A 19,493-nucleotide genomic window follows, 5' to 3' on the forward strand; every position below is an offset into this window, starting at 1 on the left:
CCACAACCAGCCACGAGTAATTTCAATCTGTGTACTTTAATTTCTTACGTTAAGAAATAATTTTAGGACAAGCAGATGTTTGTAGTCAAAGGCACTTGAATCAAGCTGTATGGAATAGTTTTAGTAAAAAGGTATACACTCCATACAGGTCCTATAATTACACATCAATATAAAATTGATTAAAATTGCCATTTTTTCAATATTTCAAATACTGTAAAAGATCGTGTAGAACCAACCTTTACCATGTAATCAATTGCCTCGTCCACGGATGCAAATCAAATTGACCCTTGTAATGACGTACGGCTTCAGAGAATAATTCGATCATAAACAAAATGTTTTGAACCTCCCACCATTACCGCACAAATTGCAACGTCATTTAAGAGACGAGATCACGCCAGAATTTGGGACGCGACTTCATTATCATGGCTGACACGTTTGAAGTATCTGCCTTCCGTAGCGTAGGCAAACGAGGAGCTATGTTTGTTATCCTAGAAAGTTGAAAGCTATGATTATTGTGCAATTGTTGTATATAGTTTCTGGTTGTATCGGCAAGTTCATTTTACATGACGTACAGAAGTATCACATTGTCACTTTTTATTACTTTCGTGCTACTTTCTAGCTATTGATTTTCGCCCCTGAATTGAAAATAAAACCAACGAAGTTACCGTACATCGTCAATCACCGGTAGTGAAAACAATACATTGTACATGTCGAAATCATTGCCACAGCCACAGAGGAATCACAAGTCACGGTGGTTGTGTCTGTAACATTTATAAGTATTGATATTTGGAACTACAGATGAAGAAACCTGTAGGCCCGTTTGCAGACGGTGTTCGTCGTCCCTTCGTACGAGTTGAGCAACGTAGACCGTCTGCAAACAGGGCTATCTTGGCTGTAATGTTTGCTCTGATGAGCGTGAATGTCACATTGAGTGGTCAGTTTTACCTATCTACGTTACCTACTTCACTTCAATGTCGACAGACGATCCAACAAAAATTTACCTCTCAGCAGATGACTATATAAACTGCTCAATGTGCAACTGGCGATGGTATTTATTCAAGGGCATGCGACGCGACGTGATACATTTTACAACGTCAACGATATTGCATGGCAGACGCGGACCTCACTGTGCTTCTCGTGACATGCGTTCATTTTGACAATGGTACCGATCATTATCAGGAGAAAGTGGCTCAACTCGGGAAAATCACTGTATAAACAAGTTTTGCCTCTGAACACAACCAAATTCACTTTCAATTATCAATCTATTACAAATATTTATGGAAGGAACGTTAGCAAATGCCCAGCCCGCTAAATAGGTCAACACATACAGTACCCCTCTCCGAATGCATAGACTTCGATACTTGACGTGCGATCATACGATAAAATTTTCCATTTTTAGGCTGCAGTGCATCATCACATCCCAGTTCGCGTACATATAATCATGGATGTATAAGATAATGTCGTCAAGATCATCGCTATAAGAAAGCCGTGTTGGCATGTATTTTATTTCCAGCATATTAAGCTGCCCTGAGTTTACTTGTGTGACGGTACGACCCGCCACCTCGTAACGTCTGTTTAGTAATTTATTAGTTACCATATTAATTACTGTTTACTGTTTGTTAGACCCAAAGCGTGTTATTGGGCCAGCTAGTACTTTTCACAGCTTTTTGCAACACTTTTGGACTGGAGATCGGTTATTTGTTCCCGGCTCCTTCGCCTCATTGGCTTCATGCATTCACAAAACAAGTTACTTGACTGTGCAGACAGGGAAAACAAATAGAAACAAAAATATGATATCCTTATGCAAATAAAATGCGACGTATAAATCGACGAAACTCATTATCTTTTGACAATATTTAACGTCGACGAAAGTGGACGTATGCAAATTTTAGAACGAAAACAGACGAAAACACATTTTAGAACGAAAGCCGACGAAAATATATTGTTATGCAAATACAGTGACTTATAAATCGACTTGGCCGACGAAAAGCTCATTAATCTATTGATAATATTTAACGTCGACGAAAGTGGACGTATGCAAATTTTAGAACGAATACATTTAGAACGAAAGCCGACGAAAATCCATTGTTATGCTAATACGTGCAACGGATAAATCGAAATGACCAACGAAAAGGTCAATAATCAATTGACATATTTGTCTCCAACGAAAGTTGATGTATGGAAATTAACATGACAAAGAGTAAGTACAAGTAATGGTACGACATGGTTGCGTAACTGTGCTGCTCGACTACGTTCTGGGGAGAATCACCAGAGCTTGTTGAATTCCAAGTACATGTATATTATACATGTATTTGGAATTCAACAAGCTCTGGTGAGCTATAACTATAACTATGTTTTACTACTTTTACTCTGGAGTTTCACCTCTGACAAATAAAGGTTGCCACAAAAATTGTCTTGTCAAATTCATGGAATTAAAGCAAAACATAAGTAGCACCATTACCGTTCTTCACTTCCACTTTGAAAGCAACCAGGCTAGACAACCTACGAACGCATGTCGAATGAGGATTAACGGTTTATTTCCGTGAATATTTCGACCTTTTAGTTTTCATGGTTCGTACTTTCTAATTATTAAGTCAGTAAAATATTAGCTCTTAGAGAGAAGTCTCTAAATGCCCTTGCCAATCAACACAGTTCTACTCTTTGTCTAGATACAGTGCAAAGTTTGCCTTCCGTTAAGGATGATTTAACCTGATAGTGTACTTCAATATTTCAATGGACATCTCATTATAATTTGCATGCCAGCGTCTTCCAACGTTAGCCAATGACGATACAATGTTCTCAAGTTGAGAGAACTCCTGTTTCTAAAACCGCCAGCTACTGCTGCAGTGTCTGAGCAATACTACAATTTTTGATTGGTGGAATCTAACGATTTGCATATAGAATTACAGATGGTTTCAATGACGTTAAATATTGTCAAAAGACTAATGAGTCTGTATTGTTGTTTAGGTCGTGTTCATTCAGGTTAACGTCCGTATTTGCATATGAATATCTCATTAACGAGGGGATCGTAGTTGACCGTCGGTATAAGTGCTTAGGTGAAAACCCGCTACTAGTACTATAGTAGGCAGACCGTAGTATGTAAGGTCTGGAATTGCATATACACCTGTTGTTTTGTCTGCAATTGTACATGCATAATGTAAAAAGCGGAAGTATGACCACTAAATAATCTTAGATGCGTTAAGCGACATCAGTACCATTGTGTAATACTAATACATAGTTTAAAAGCTCGTCTCTTTTTATTATGATGCGTCAGCTCGGTTGTGATAATATTAAGGTTTACAAGTTTTAGTCTTAATAGTTATTCTTTCTTTTTATCGATTATAGTAGTGCTTGTTTAATCTTTTCAGGTAACGTTTCATAGAAGGGCATGTGCTAACTTACATCTAGTCTGTCGACAGTCGTTCGTGCCTTTTTGGTACGTTTCATCTAAATCAAAGTCGTCGCCTCGCTCCGTAGCACTGGGTAATGCGTACTGATAGGAACTGCGATTGCCGAAGGTACGAACTGTGAGTGCCGAACCCACGATCGTGCCTCCGGCACTCGCTGATCAGTACGTGGTTATAGTATTGCTCCGGATCGGAGCGAGGCAACGACTTTAGTTTTAGATAAAACGTAGCAAAAAGGGACGAACGACTGTCGACAGTCTAATTGACATCGTTGATCAAACTATGACGAAAATAAGGGGCGGTTTCCTAAACGAGAACTTGGCAATCACAGTGAGACGAGAGATAAAGATATGTTAATATATTAGGGGTAGACCATTCGATATCCTGGGGGGGCTTGGAAGATTGTTGGAGAGTCATTATTCTTTTCCCACTTGCTTGCCTGAGAATTATTTTTTCTCTCCTTCGCCTATGCTGGCAACTTTTTTTTTCTTTGCTTCTTTGAGATATCCGGATTTTTTTACGTCAATGTTGAACCCCTACTTTTGTTGCCACAATTTCCTGTTTGGTTTTCCCACAGGGTAATACAGAGAGTAAAAAGATGCTGTTCTATCACACACAGATTTTATCTAGAAAACTACATATTTCATACATGTTTGATTTTCAATTAAATAAACATCTGTCATTGACAGTTTTTATGCCATGGTATGATGACACACTGAAAATTCAAATCGGAAACTTGATGGGTGAGCTCAAACATTCAGATAGACCGGTCAGTTTCTCCAGCTTGGGGGGATGGGAGTGGGGGTGTCAGTTTTTTTCCATTGGGATGACTAAAAGTCACTGACCCCCGTGAATAAATTTAAAGTTTCATAGCATCTGACAGTAAGCTGTAGAGGGGAAGAGCTTTGAGACTGGGATATGTCCACCTCTTGTGTGAGTGTGTGTGTGAATGGAGGTGGGGGGGGGGGTTCTAGGGGGTCTCCCCCTAGAAGCCCTGGAGGATTTTTACTTCTAAAGGCAACGTTTATGCTATTCACAGACACTTTCAGACAATAATTTACAAACTTTACAAGACAGCTCTAACATGTAAAAAGCAACTACGTGAGGTTGAAACATTTTTTAAATAAAGTTTCATAGCATCTTGACAGTAAGAGGTGGAGGAAAGAACTTTGATTTGAGACTGGAACATGTCTACCTCTTATGGGGGTGTGGGTTCTAAGGGTCTCCCCCTAGAAGCCCTGGAGGATATTTACTCTTAAAGGCAATTTTGGTGAATCTTATCGTTGGTTTAACGAATGAGTGGCATCTGGGGTGATGGAGTCCAAGGGCCCCCCCCCCCCGGCAGATCTGCAGTTTTTTGTTTCTATTTAGGCAATTTTTATGTTATTCATAGCCTCTGAGATATATATTGCCAAGCTTCGAAAAGCTAAAGTAAATACAACTTTTTAAATAAGTTTTCCATGTTATAAAAGTGGGCCTGTAACATTGGCATAGGGGCATTGATATTGCATGTATAGTAAAGTTACTGATGTGTTAGAGCAATTTAGGAGCTCATACCTAGTGTACAATAGAAACTTGAATTTGAGTTGTGGTGTCAATACATGTAGTGTCCGAAATAGGAAGTATATTCATCCCTTCTGACAAATTCATACTGAAGAGACTAGAACAATTTAGATTAAGTTCTTTTATAAACTATCTAATAGTATGAAGATTACGATAACAAAACCTTCAAGTTCACTTTTACACCAAAAGTGCAAGATAAGTGAAGCACTGATTGCTGACATGTGTTTGTCATGATTTGACAAGTGTCCTGGTTGGAGAGGTACGAGCAGGTTGAACAGTATACTCGAACCTGTGCATCATTTCCCTGCCAAGACATTTTTTTCTAGCAGCAGTGGTCCATCTTTTATTTCCATCACCCACTCATATCCGGATTGCTTTTTTCAAGCAACTCCATTTGTCATCTCCCCCCCCCCCGAATCTTCCAAGCCCCCCCCCCCAGATATCAAATGGTCCACACCTTAATGTATCATTTGTTGTCTTTGGGTAGTATCCTATAGTTATTCCGGCCTACTGAATCGTGCAACTATGCCGTGTTTATGTTTTGACAAGAAGACGTTGCGGTTGTTGTTATTGTACCCCGTAGACGCTTTTTTGTCAATGACTATTATAGTTTTCTGTGTCGTCGCGGGATGGCGAGGAATCTGGGGTCTTTTGGATACTTACCTTGTACCTGACACGCCAGGTTTGAGTGCGTTGATTTCGCTGGCCATAGGGCTAACGATGAGTGTCATTTTCAATCTGCTACAGACATTACACAACAAACTGTTTCCTTTCGAGACAATTCGATGGTATATCTACAGCAAATGGTTTATTCTCGTCCAAGCTTTTGTTTCCATCAATCACTGGAGAGGTATATGGAATACACTAAACTATTATACGGGTCTGGGAAATCTAACAATGTCACTGTCCATTGTATTAGCAAGCGTAATCTTGTGGCTTGCTCGTGGAAGTAAGAATTGTGCTCCTTCACCTGCATCTTGCTTCACTGATCACGTGACTGACGTGTTCCAGTACTCGAACATCTATGGTGTCAGACCTACCAAGAAACTGCTGTACTTTCTAGACACTGTCTACTCGTATGTGGTTGTCCAGAGTTTGGTGATTGTGTACTGGCGGGGTATGTGGGGTCTCATAGACAACGTAATTCGACCAGATAACTTAGAAAAGTCTGCTTACACTTCCCTTGTTATAGGATATCCGATCATCATTATGACTCACATAATACAATATCCGTGTGCCATTATCTCTCGAAAAGCAAAGAGATTCTCCAGAGTTGTGCAGATTATAGTTGAAGATATGTTCTGGTATCTGTGCTCATTTGGCGTGCTAAATATATGGCGAGGACTGTGGTATATCTGCGATCTGTACATCTATCCTGAAAACCTTGCAATTAGTTATCTGAAAACGTCCCTTGTCGGTTTTGTGACACTGTACCTGCTGCAAAGTGCTCGGAATCTTGGAGGTGCTGCAGTGTCCGTTGATGGAATACCAGATGACGGCTCTGGTGTATTGCTCGGCCATTACTTCAAAAGACTAAATAGCATTTGGACCTTTGAGGAAAAGGAGAATCTATCAGCCGATAACGTGAATGATCAGCATTCTGATGGCCCAATCAGCATTTTTGCGCGCCATAATCAGGTATCAAACGCTGAGATTACAGCGACAGAGAACAGCAATATTTAAAACCTTGTCAGATATCTGCAATAAACTATCGAGATATTCTTGTATATAATAATACTTGATCGAAGTCTGTCTACTGCAAAAAAACATCGAGATAATAATACTTATATCCTAGGCAATTATCTGCAATAAGCGATAGAGATATACCTTTATATAATATTTAGATCTTTGTCAGTTATCTGTAATAGACCATCGAGATATACTCTATATAATATTTAAATCTTTCGTCAGTTATCTACAATTTAAACCATCCAGATATATTAGCATATATCTTTAGATCTTTGTCAGTTATCTTATATAAACCATCCAGATATACTATTGAAACGCTGTTGATCGGCTACTGTGCAGTTTATCGATATTTAATGTTCAAATGGGGAAGTACTCACTCGCACTGCTGTTCCAATCGTCAGTCTGTTCCATTTAAGACTATAACGTTGAATTAGCCGACCAACTAGTTTCTTCTCAAACCATCTCTTCTACGAGGTACCGTACCGACTTGGATTGTGTTGAGTAGAACTCACAACGAAACATACGTATCTGGTTCAACGTACGCCAAGCTAACCACTTGGTTGATTTTATTACATGACCAATCTCCGTCTCCGCCTCTTCCCGAGATGGGCTAAAAACCCAACTTAAATACATTTCAAAGTTTACACAAAATCTCTATTCTTAGAGTATGACGTATTGTTGAGTCTTATGAAAGACATCATCTGAGATCTAATATCCAATCACCTTCCCTAGATTAGTAATACAAGTTCATATCTCAAAGACCATAAAATAGTCATGTCATTATAAAACTTGTTGACAGTTCAATCGTACCTGGTACGAAATAGCGATGTTGAGATGGACCTATGTTGTTACGCAACGGAATGTCACTGTATGTACAAAGTTTAAATGCTTTTTGACTTCAATATAGAGTTCATAATGAAAATTTACCAAAATGTCCTGAATGGATATATTTTAGATCTGTGACTCGTAACACTATATATAATGTTTATGTCATGTCATGTCAGAGTATATATTCTCTATAGTGGTCTGAGTTATAACAAATGTTTGCATTTCGCGAATAGTATTCTTCTGAGATGACAACATTGAGTTATTATAATGGCGCTATTATATTGTTAATAACTAGTTTTCATATTTGTCAGTATTATTTGCATTAAATTAAGGCAACAACACTCTTTGGTTTATTCATTTATGGTGTTGATGATTTTATCATCCAATCATTTGAGTATTGTATAATTTATGTTTATGAGACTTTAAAATTTGAATAAAGTATGGATTAACGTTTGAAGCGAGTGAGCTGAAGGCAAGGCAAGGAGCGTCCATCTGCTCCCTGGCTACTTCTAAAATGATCCAAGTTAACCATGAGCATTGCATGATGTCTGCTAGCTAATTCCCTAAGGTCCAAGTGATCCCGTGTACAAGTGGAGACATGAGAGTGATTCGAGTATAGTTACATGATCTACCAGCTAGGTGCGGAGATCAGAGAGTAACAAAAATAATTATATTATTATACATGTATGTACATGTACAATGCCTATGTTGTATAGGACAACATGTCATAACGACAATATGTACTGATATAGTACTCACACCATTTGCATAAACCCATTATTGATTCACTTTTGTGTCACTGTAACCTTGAGACACAACTATTATGGTCCTTTTTATTTTTCTGTTTCTCATCTACCGACCGACCCTAATTTGCAGCTCCGACATCAGAAAAAAAAAACTTTTTTTATTTTCGACCGACCCCTGAGTTCAACACAGCAAGATTGTATAAAAGTTCGAACGAACATCAAACGTTCCTCATGGCGTCTACCACCCCTACACCCCCCCCACCCACCCACCCACCCACCCACCCACCCACCTTCTCATCTTTGTTACGTCGGAGCAGCATGTGTCTTTCATGGCTGAAGTCGTTGAGGTTTGAGGGACAGCTCGATGAGGGCAGGGCTCGAAATTAATGCCGTCGCGCGGTACATTTTGCTGCAATGTCATATAGCTTAGGATGCATTTTCAAAATTATGCTTAAAATTGGTAAAAGGCATATTGCATTCCTCAAAAAAAAATTTGACCAGTTTTTAGCTTTAAATCAGTTGTATTCTCGGGAAAATGACAGACTCCGTAATGGTAATGCGTTTCATGACCCTTGTTCATTGTGTATGTGCAATAAATGAAATTATCACAGCTTCACCTAGCATAGGCTCACGATGTAATAAGTTGTAACGAATTACAACTTACACAAGCTTCAATTGTGTCATAAACACAGGTTTTAGGCATGGATGTTACAAATATTGTACAAAATGACTCAAAAGGAGCAGTGATTGATGATTTAAATAGTTTAAGCATTGGAATGTTTGAATGTAAATTTGTCGGTGTCGACACTATGCAACATCTTGCCTATTGCTAATTACGAGTAGTAACAACACTTACAAGTTACAGAAGACGCGTAACGTACAGTACTGTAAGATCAACCAAGACTTGTATGGCATGTTAACGATGTTTACATTATTACTTTTATACAGTAAATCCCAAAGGAGTACTGAGTTCTAGAAATATTTACATGTTATCTGGTGGATTATTTTGACAAGTTCACACTGAAGAAAAATCTTTCATACAAGTAATGATTTATAAAAATGAAAATTCCTCAAGCACACTGATGACAACCACGCAAGTGTTTCGAAACGTTGCATACTAAAGTTCAAATTGGATAACTTGAAAAACTTGCTAGCGATGTCAATGCCACTTTGATTGACAGGACAAATGTATTAGTATTCCCGATAAAATCATACAATAGTTCATGGCTACAGATATACACCCATCAGGATGATAAGTATTCATCTTATAAAGTTGTCTACGGACTTGTCAACCTTGCTACAATGAAAGAAGGAGACCTGTAACAAGGAATTCAATAAAGAGAAGAGAAAAGAAGTTGTAGAGAGACTGAGAGGACAGAAAGGATAGAGAATAGAACTGAAAAAATACAGATTTTTTTCCTTGCCCCCCCCCCCTTTATTTCGCCCACCCGCCCCACCTGACAATTCCACTGGAGATGAGAAACAAAAAAAGGTCACCCTAATTTTATATTTAGATATTTCATTTCCATATTCATTTTAAAATAATTGGATATGACCATGCTCTTAACTGTAAACGATGACATTGATCATGCGAAAATATTGGAAGTAATTTAACCAGTCTCTGAAATAATCATTAAAACCATCATTCCCAACCTTACATTGGCTGTATCAGCAGTTTGACAGCGGTTTTGTATGACATTTTGACAAAAGTACGATGTTAAATATGAAAAATTGATTTTTTTTTAAATCTGCGACGAGCATTTTGCTTCCGGAGTCTTCGGAAAATTGCGTCACTGCCGGAACATGTCTTTTTAACCATGCCTGAACGTTGCGTGGTAGGGAGACGTCAACGTTGAGTCTACACTGATTTTCTCACAAAAGATGTGGAAGTTCTAATCAGCTTGCTTCTTTTCAACATACAGAGGATAAGTTTCCAAACGTTTTCAATGATGTCATAGTGCTGCACAACTCTCAAACTCATGAAAACGAAGATGTTGCGTCCTGGTAAGAAACATCTATTACACTTTCAAAGAACATTAACGTTACGAGCTGGTAGCACATAATGGGAATTTTTACTTGCGATAGCAACGTCTACTACCGGCCCATATCGCCGCGCCGACGAATAACAAAAATAGCGCCAATGGCATTGTAGCACTACTGTACAGTTTTTAAATACGTTTTCCCATATGCTGATCCATGCTGGGTATAGGTGTTCATTTGCTGAATGATCATCCATACATTATTGAACTTTTATTCATTTGTCTATTTACCCCTGTTATATTTGCAATATATGTGATCACTTGGCTGTTGCTATGGGCGTGGTCTTGTTGCTAGGCACATTTGCATATATTTTTGAATGTTTATTCATTTGTCTATAAATCCGTATTACCCGCAATTTGTGTGATCATTTGGCTGTTGCTATGGGGATGGTCATGTTGCTATGCTCTTTGCATACATTTTTTTGAATGATTATTGATTTGCCTATCAATTCCTACTGTTATCTTTGCAATATACGTGATTATTTCGTTGTTGCTATGGGCGTGGTCTTGTTGCTAGGCAAATTTACGTACATTTATGGAATGTTCATTCAATTATCTATTAATCCCTGTTATCTTTGCAATATCATTTGATCATTTGGCTGTTGCTATGGGCGTGGTCTTGTTGCTAGGCATATTTGCATACATTTTTGAATGCTTATTCATTTGTCTATCAATTCCTGTTGTTATTTTGATAATATATGTGATGACTTGGCTGTTGCTATGGGCGTGGTCTTGTTGCTAGGCACATTTACATACATTTTTTGAATGCTTATTCAATAGGGAACTTGCAAACCCGCCATGTTGAATGTTGCATCATGGGAAATGTGATTATAAATGCTAATCAATTTGTATTATGAACAATATTGTTATATTGTTTGTAACAATAAATGATCAATTCACAGTCACCCTGACCATTGTGAGAGGTTTATTTTATTTGGTAGCTCCAGATTAGGTATTACGATAACCTCAGATAATCCCATATATTATGAGCATGCTCAGTCTGGATTGCAAGTTCCCTATTGGCTTTTAATTCCAGTGGTTATTTTCATGAAATACCTCACCATTTGGCTGTTTCTATGGGCGTGGTCTTGTTGCTAGGCACATTTGTAAACATTTTTTGAATGCTTAAACACCCGTAAGAATGTTCCCACCAAATTTCAGACCGATCTGCCCAATAGTTCTTGAGTAAGTTTTTGACCAAAAATTACATTTTTTGACCCAAATCACACATCGTTAGTAAGATCATTTTGATTTGAACAATTTCCCAACTAGACACCAAAGGTAATACACCCATCAAATATCATGGCAATAGGTACATGCAGGAAATTTAACCTGTCAAACATAGTATGATCATGGAGGTCTTGATATGACTCTATTTTTATTTCCCCATAAAATGTGTGACTTCTAATTCTTTGTACAAATTGTTTTTTTTAATGCCTAAGGATTGTGCATTTATCTGAATCTGTTTTAATCATAGTGTCTAACATTTAATTCAGTTGTGCTAAAAACAGGCCTAGGTTGCCAAGCAACCTTAAACAGATGTTAATCTTTACGCCATTGACATTGATATGTGTCATAGCCCATAAAAGATTTAATAATTTCATTGCATCAATAAAACAAGAATCTTTCATTTCCAGGCTGAAGTCAAAGCATTTTGTAATACAACAAATCACATTTCCAAATGTAAAATGCACATTTCTGATGCGATCATTTTCATTTGAACAATTTCCAAACTAAACACCCAAGGTAATGGACCCACAAAATATCATAGCAATCGGTTCAGCGGTTTTCGACTTTCAGTTGTTTACACACAGAGAGAGAGAGAGAGAGAGAGAGAGAGAGAGAGAGAGAGAGAGAGAGAGAGAGAGAGAGAGAGAGAGAGAGAGAGAGAGAGACAGACAGACAGACAGACAGACAGACAGACAGACAGACAGACAGAGAGAGAGAGAGAATGAGAGAGAGAGAGAGAGAGACACATACACACGCGCGCGCGCGCGCGCGCGCCGGACGATCCCTATAGTACTACTACTAGCGGGTTTTCACTTAAGCACTTATACCGACGGTCAACTACGACCCCCTCGTTAATGAGATATTCATATGCAAATACGGACGTTAACTTGAATGAACACGACCTAAACAACAATGCTGACTCATTAGTCTTTTGACAATATTTAACTTAATCATTGAAACCATCTGTAATTCTATATGCAAATCTTTAGATTCCATCTATAAAAAATTGTGGTATTGCTCAGACACTGCAACAGTAGCCGGCGGTTTGAGAAACAGGTGTTCTCTCTTGAGAACTTTGTAGCGTCATTGGCTAAGGTTGTAAGACTCTGGCATGCAAATTATAATGAGATGTCCATTGAAATATTGAAGTATCAGGTTAAATCATCCTTAACGGAAGACAAACTTTGCACTGTATCTAGACAAAGAGTAGAACTGTCACAGTTCAACTGTGTTGATTGGCAAGGGCATTTAGAGACTTCTCTCTAAGATCTAATATTTTACTGACTTAATAATTAGAAAGTACGAACCATGAAAATTAAAAGGTCGAAATATTCACGGAAATAAACCGTTAATCCTCATTCGACATGCGTTCGTAGGTTGTCTAGCCTGCCTGCCTGGTTGCTTTCAAAGTGGAAGTGAAGAACGTTAATGGTGCTACTTATGTTCTGCTTTAATTCCATGAATTTGACAAGACATTTTTGTGACAACCTTTATTTGTCAAAGGTGAAACTCCAGAGTAAAAGTAGTAAAACATAATTATAGTTATACATGTACTTGGAATTCAACAAGCTCTGGTGATTCTCCCCAGTACGTAGTCGAGCAGCACAGTTACGCAACCATATCGTACCATTACTTGTACTTACTCTTTGTCATGTTAATTTCCATAAGTCGACTTTCGTCGAAGACGCTAACTATTGTCATGAATTACTTAGTGGGTGTTCACCTGTAGAAGCACTAATTTAGCCAGGAGCACACTAGAACAATTAGCTGAGTAAAATATCACTGGTGACAATTTCCTCATGCCAATTCCTCTCCTGGCCAAGAGTGAATATTTCCTCATGTGTGCACCTGAATATGAGCATTCTTCTCACGACTTTCTCATAAGAGCGCATGTTTTGCGATAACATTATTACAAAATGTTTGCCTCAGTCTAAAGCACAGATGAATAAACTTCTACGTCAATAACTACGGTATTATCATAGTTTTAAGAAACTCTCAACCTGATAACATTGTGACATCATTAGCTGAGGTTGTACAAGTTGGTATGCAAATTAATGTTATGAGATGTCCGTTGAAATATTGAAGTGTCAATTTCAACCAGTTCAACCATCTTTAACGGAAAAGAAATTATGCAGTGTATCAAAACAAAAGAGTTGAAATGTTTGGGGTGAACTTTACCAAAAATTATTACTATTTGGTTTGTATATGACAGAGCTATATTTTGGTAGAACTGCTCAATACACACCGGTGCATTTGAAATAGTCAAGCGAAAAACAATAATAACAATAGAAAATGTATTGTTAATTGTTCCGAGAGAGTCAATAGGACAGTACAATACAGCTATTTTGAAACGAATCTGATATTTCAATTTGCATACGTCCACTTTCGTCGACGTTAAATATTATCAATAGATTAATGAGCTTTTCGTCGGCCAAGTCGATTTATATGTCACTGTATTTGCATAACAATAGATTTTCGTCGGCTTTCGTTCTAAAATGTTTTCGTCTGTTTTCGTTCTAAAATTTGCATACGTCCACTTTCGTCGACGTTAAATATTGTCGAAAGATAATGAGTTTCGTCGATTTATACGTCGCATTTTATTTGCATAAGGATATCATATTTTTGTTTCTATTTTTTTCCCTGTCTGCACAGTCAAGTAACTTGTTTTGTGAATGCATGAGGCCAATGAGGCGAAGAAGCCGGGAACTAATAACCGATCTCTAGTCCAATTAAAAGTGTTGCAAAAAGCTGTGAAACATTAACAAACGTTGATGTAGTCATGACGTATGTATTCGACGATCGCGTTGTTGTGTTATTGTCGACCAGCACCATTATGAAACCCACTATACATCCTTTATAACTATAGTGCCTCGACTATACTCAGTCTACCTAACTAAAACGTTAGATGTCTGAGTTCATTTGCAGTGTCCGAACAGCTGTATGCTAATTATAAGTTGATGTAAGCCTCCATGTCTTGTCTTGCATATTCGGTCCACATATTTCGAATATGATATGGTGTACACCTATTATTGATTTGAACGGTGCGAGTCACTTTAGACCCCATTCTTTTTATGGAGATTTCTAGATTCATTTGCGGTGACTATAATAGCAATGTAACAACTATGCTTGAAAACCTTGAGTTGCCTACATGACAAAACCGTAGAATTTACTAGAAAAGCTGCTAGACTTTAATACGAACCTATACAAATCAGAAAAGGTGAACTGTGTGTCACTAGAACTAACATGTGTCTTTCACCAACTACGAGTACACGACTTCATCTAGCCAGTTATAATTTATACACTTTGATTCAAAAAACCGAAATTTTCATTTTTACCATGCAGAACAATTGCTGACTGGGACGTATACCCCGCTATGTCATCGGCTCACCTTCGACATCATCATTCAAGACAAGACTTAGAGCACAGTAGTATAAATTCTATCTTAACCATTGACCCCATTGGCGTGATACGCCTGCAAATGAATTTATTAAAGGAGGCGGTGTATCCAGATCCAGATCCATAGACCATATCCTCTAGTACTAGATCTCTAGAATTCATTGAACTGCGGATGAACTTTTCTGAATAGCTTGATCTTAGTTATGACCTTTATTAACTAACGACGAGAGTGAGGTCATAGCCGTAGTATCTATTGTGTGAAAGTCTATTATATGAATAGCAGTCACCATATCTGGGTGGTTTGATAACATCACAATATTAATGCCTCGGCACCATTTTCGACACGTGACAAAATCCCCATACCAGCGTGAATAGCAGTCACCATGATCTGGGTGGTTTGATAACATCACAATGCCTTGGCACCATTTTCGACACAAAATCCCCATACCAGCGTTGTACGTAGCAGACGCATGTGTATGTCTAATGGTGATTGTTTTTGGAGTGGTAGCCGGTTGGCGTAGTGTTTGGGGTTTGTCGGACGTCTATCTATTACCGGAATTACCTGGTGCAAGTGCTCTGACCTCTGCCAGTATTGGCATGCTTCTCGTTATTACTTTCAACTTCCTCCAAGACGCACACAGTCGATTCATTCCATTCAAGACCGTCCGATGGTATATATACAGCAAGATATTTGTATTCTGTCAAGGATTTGCACTTATAAGTCATTGGAGGGGTGTCTGGAACGCACTGGATTACTACACTGGCGTCGGAAATATATCGGTTTCCCTAACAATAGCTGTGCCGAGTGTAATATTATGGGTAACCCGTGGCAGTAAAAACTGTGCGACTCAACCTGTGTTAGTAAATACTGACCACGATGTGGAGATATTCGAATATACCACCATGTGCAGCACCGATAGAAACGATTCAACCAAGAAAGTGAACTACATAGTAGATGTCCTCTACACATACGTTTTAATTCAAAGTTTGGTCATTTCATACTGGAGAGGGATCTGGGTCCTTATGGACAATATTCTTTGGCCAGATAACTTTGAGTTTTCAACCTACATGTCTCTGACTATAGGATATTCAATCATCGTTACTGCCCACATAATCCAATACCCCTGTGCCATTATTTCTCGCAGGATGAAAGAGATAACCACAATTTTGCAGCTTGTCTTTGAAAATTTATTCTGGTATATCTGCTCATTTGCTATAGTGAATATCTGGCGCGGAGTTTGGTATTTTTATGATATTTACGTTTATGCAGAAGATTATACAATAAGTTTGTTGCTGACACTTTTACTCAGCTGTTTGCTTTTATATCCTACACTGACAGCGCGCAATCTTGGTGGTGGTGCGATTTACATTGACGGTATTCCGGATGATGGTACAGGTCTTTATTTCGGCCATTACTTTAACAAACTAAATACCCTTTGGCAATTCAAGCAGGCCGAAACGCCAGATTTAGGCATTGAGAACGAGAGCAAAGTTTAAATACACATTCAAATTTGTATTCAAATTGTCTCGAGGACAATGTCGAACGAGAATATATTAAAAACCTTTACAAACCATGAAACTCTCGTTTGGGAGAAATTCCGGAGGAGTAAGTGTTTTTGTTGCTAACTCTTTATTAAATATCTTAAAAGAGTGTTAGTGCAGTCACAAAATGTTGTATTTATTCTTACTGATAAGATTATATGTAATTTAGACAGAGATGTATTATTAGGTGCGGTGTACATCCCACCTGAGTACTCACCTGTGTATACAAGTGAACTTAGGTGTGGTATTGAAATTCTAGTACAAAATTTGTCAGAAGCTTCAGTGTTGTGTACATACACTACACTGTTTTGTAGTACACTGCACGTTAAAACACTTCAATACCCTCTACTCTACTCTACTACTTTAAGAATACTGCATTATACTACTGCAAAGTACAACACAACACAACACAACACAACACAACACAACACAACACAACACAACACAACACAATGCAACGCAACGCAACGCAACTCAACACAACACAGCATAACACAACTCAACACAACACAACACAACACAACACAACACAACACAACACAACAACACAGCACAACACAACGGAACGCAACGCAGCGCAACACAACACAACACAACACAACACAGCGCAACACAACACAACACAACACAACACAACACAACACAACGCAACGCAACTCAGAACAACACAACACAACACAACACAGCATAACAGTACAATACAATACAGAATGTGCATTACAACACACAATACAGTCTACGAAACTAAACTAGAGAACACCATGCCTGTACTACACTACACTACACTACAATACAATATAGACCATTAGACTACCCTACACTACACTAATTTCGACAATATTACACTACACGTGTACGTGTATTTTATACTACGATTGAGCATCTTATTTTAACTTTAAGAGCCTACCTATTCCTTTACAATCATTGGATATCTTAACCCATTGCAATGATAAATGTTATCGACGACTGTATCATATCTGTACACATTTGGTATTACAAGTATGCATGGACAACGTAATCTTAAAGTTGCCGATTCAAGTTTCAACTTTTCCGCGATTTTTTGAGTTTCCAGGTTGCCGATTTTGAATTTCTCTCATGCCTTTGACTCCAATTTTCTGGCAGAATACACTTTACTCTTAGTTTCTGGTTGAAAGGTATACTTTTGACAACTAGTTTTTTTTTTTTTTTTTTTTTTTTTTTTTTTTAAAGTTTTTTAAAAAGTTTGGTGCTTGTTGTACTTTGAATCCGCCATGTGAGGACAGTATTGATTCGATCCTGATAGAAAATATCATGGTGGCAAATATGCCATGCGTCGATGTATTTTCACGAAAGTTGAACCCAAGTTTGCATTCACGACATTTAAAAGACTCCATGTATGCAGGCAATGATCTGCAATATCGATCGATAAGATAGTTGTATACAGGTTTAATACTGAGCCGAAAACAGCTTATCATCATATCCATGTGGCAAAACATGGCTGCCTGAGTCGTACATCCACGTTGCCAATGATACTGATTATATGCATATACTGAACTTAGCAGGCGCGGACGATTTATGTGTACTGCGGGACAACTGCGTAATGTGAGGAACGCTGACCTAAGTAACCTCTATCCGATTCCAGTTACATTTTAACCTTACATGATTGTAAGCTTTATACGGGGGAATACTCCTTCACCACACGAAAGAATTAGGAAAAAGGGACAGAGACAAAACAATTTAGTCGTGTCACTTTTTAAAGGATATATTTGTAATGAATGATTTCAATTAGTTTATCTGCACTGAACGTGATAATTATACACTATTATTTGAGTCTGACGTATAATTATCACGTAGTGAGACAGGGCAACAGAATTTCCACTTTTTGAAAATCTTTTGATGGGCTCAGATGAGATGACATTCGCAGCGTCCCAGGGCCTTTGTAGTGTTACGTGTATATTTGTGTACTGGACTAGTATTTACATGTACATTGTAACTAAACTGGCTGTAGTGAGAAACCTCCACAATAACTCGGATAATCCACTTAGCGCTCGACAGCGTAGTTGTTGTGTTTCTCTCAACATAGGCCTAGACTAAACAAAAGAGATATAATATTGGCCGAGGAAACAGTGGTTTAATAGTGCAAGTATATATGGATGTACTTCACTAATACATCCAAGGTGGGTACCAAGTGTGACACTGTACTATTTATTTAATTCATTTATTTATTATATGTTATGTTATATTATGTTACGTTACGTTACGTTACGTTACGTTACGTTACGCGAAGTGTGTCGTTGGTAAACTGCAGATAATTACAAGCTCAAAAAGAGAAAGTGTAAGCTTTATTCACATGTAATAATTTAAAGACTCTGTGTAATTGGAATTCAACATCACCCATTTTATCCACGCAAAATTCTTCCATTTACCATTCAAGTATTTTGTTTGTAACTGTTCACGATTCACATTCTAAAATGCCAACATTCAACGGTGACGCAACTTTGACCTATTCCCATTTCAAATGTTCAAACAAAGAAAAGTTCACCATTAACGTGTTTGAATCATATTGCCATATTATCATATTGTTGCAACTTCATGTTGTATGCACCTCAAAATCAATAGCTGAGCTGTGGTTTGGAGTGCCTGTGTCAATGTTATATAAAAATTATTTCAAAATTATTTCAAAATTATCTCAAAAAGAATATTTCAAAAGAATAATGAGTTCATTGACCAAATGATGGTTTTATCACTAACAGCTTTTGAAAATTCTCTAATTCATTGTTATCTTTGTATTCAATACTGTAGTTTAGTGTTTTTATATATATAATTATAATTATCTGTTTTTGTTGTTTCTGTATGTTGTTTTGGACTTTAGATAATGTATTTTGTAACATTATTGCATGTCTAATAAAATATACTTTCCTATAATATACTACTAGTATTACCAATCCACCTTTCAAGTACAGGGTGCACACCCCCTTGTTGTGTAAACTCTACCTACCCACTTATTGCTCGCTTACATTTTAGTAGCACAGCCAAGCCCCTCTTTGTCGTGGCGGTTAACGTGACGTGATTGT

At 37.8% G+C, this 19,493-nt stretch overlaps 1 protein-coding gene across 1 annotated transcript; it reads left to right on the top strand.

Annotated features, from left to right (window-relative positions):
- Nucleotides 1–5,867: 5,867 nt before the first annotated feature.
- On the top strand, nt 5,868–6,653 carry LOC144433312 (uncharacterized). The gene has a single exon (XM_078121620.1). The coding sequence runs from the start codon at nt 5,868–5,870 to the stop codon at nt 6,651–6,653; it is 786 nt and encodes a 261-aa protein (XP_077977746.1).
- The last annotated feature ends 12,840 nt before the right edge of the window (nt 6,654–19,493 follow it).

The sequence above is a fragment of the Glandiceps talaboti genome, chromosome 3, assembly GCF_964340395.1.
Source record: "Glandiceps talaboti chromosome 3, keGlaTala1.1, whole genome shotgun sequence".
Taxonomy (NCBI): Eukaryota; Metazoa; Hemichordata; class Enteropneusta; family Spengelidae; genus Glandiceps; species Glandiceps talaboti.

Coding starts and splice junctions, on each gene's coding strand:
- LOC144433312 (XM_078121620.1), top strand. CDS start 5,868: ATGTCACTGTCCATTGTATTAGCAAGCGTAATCTTGTGGCTTGCTCGT.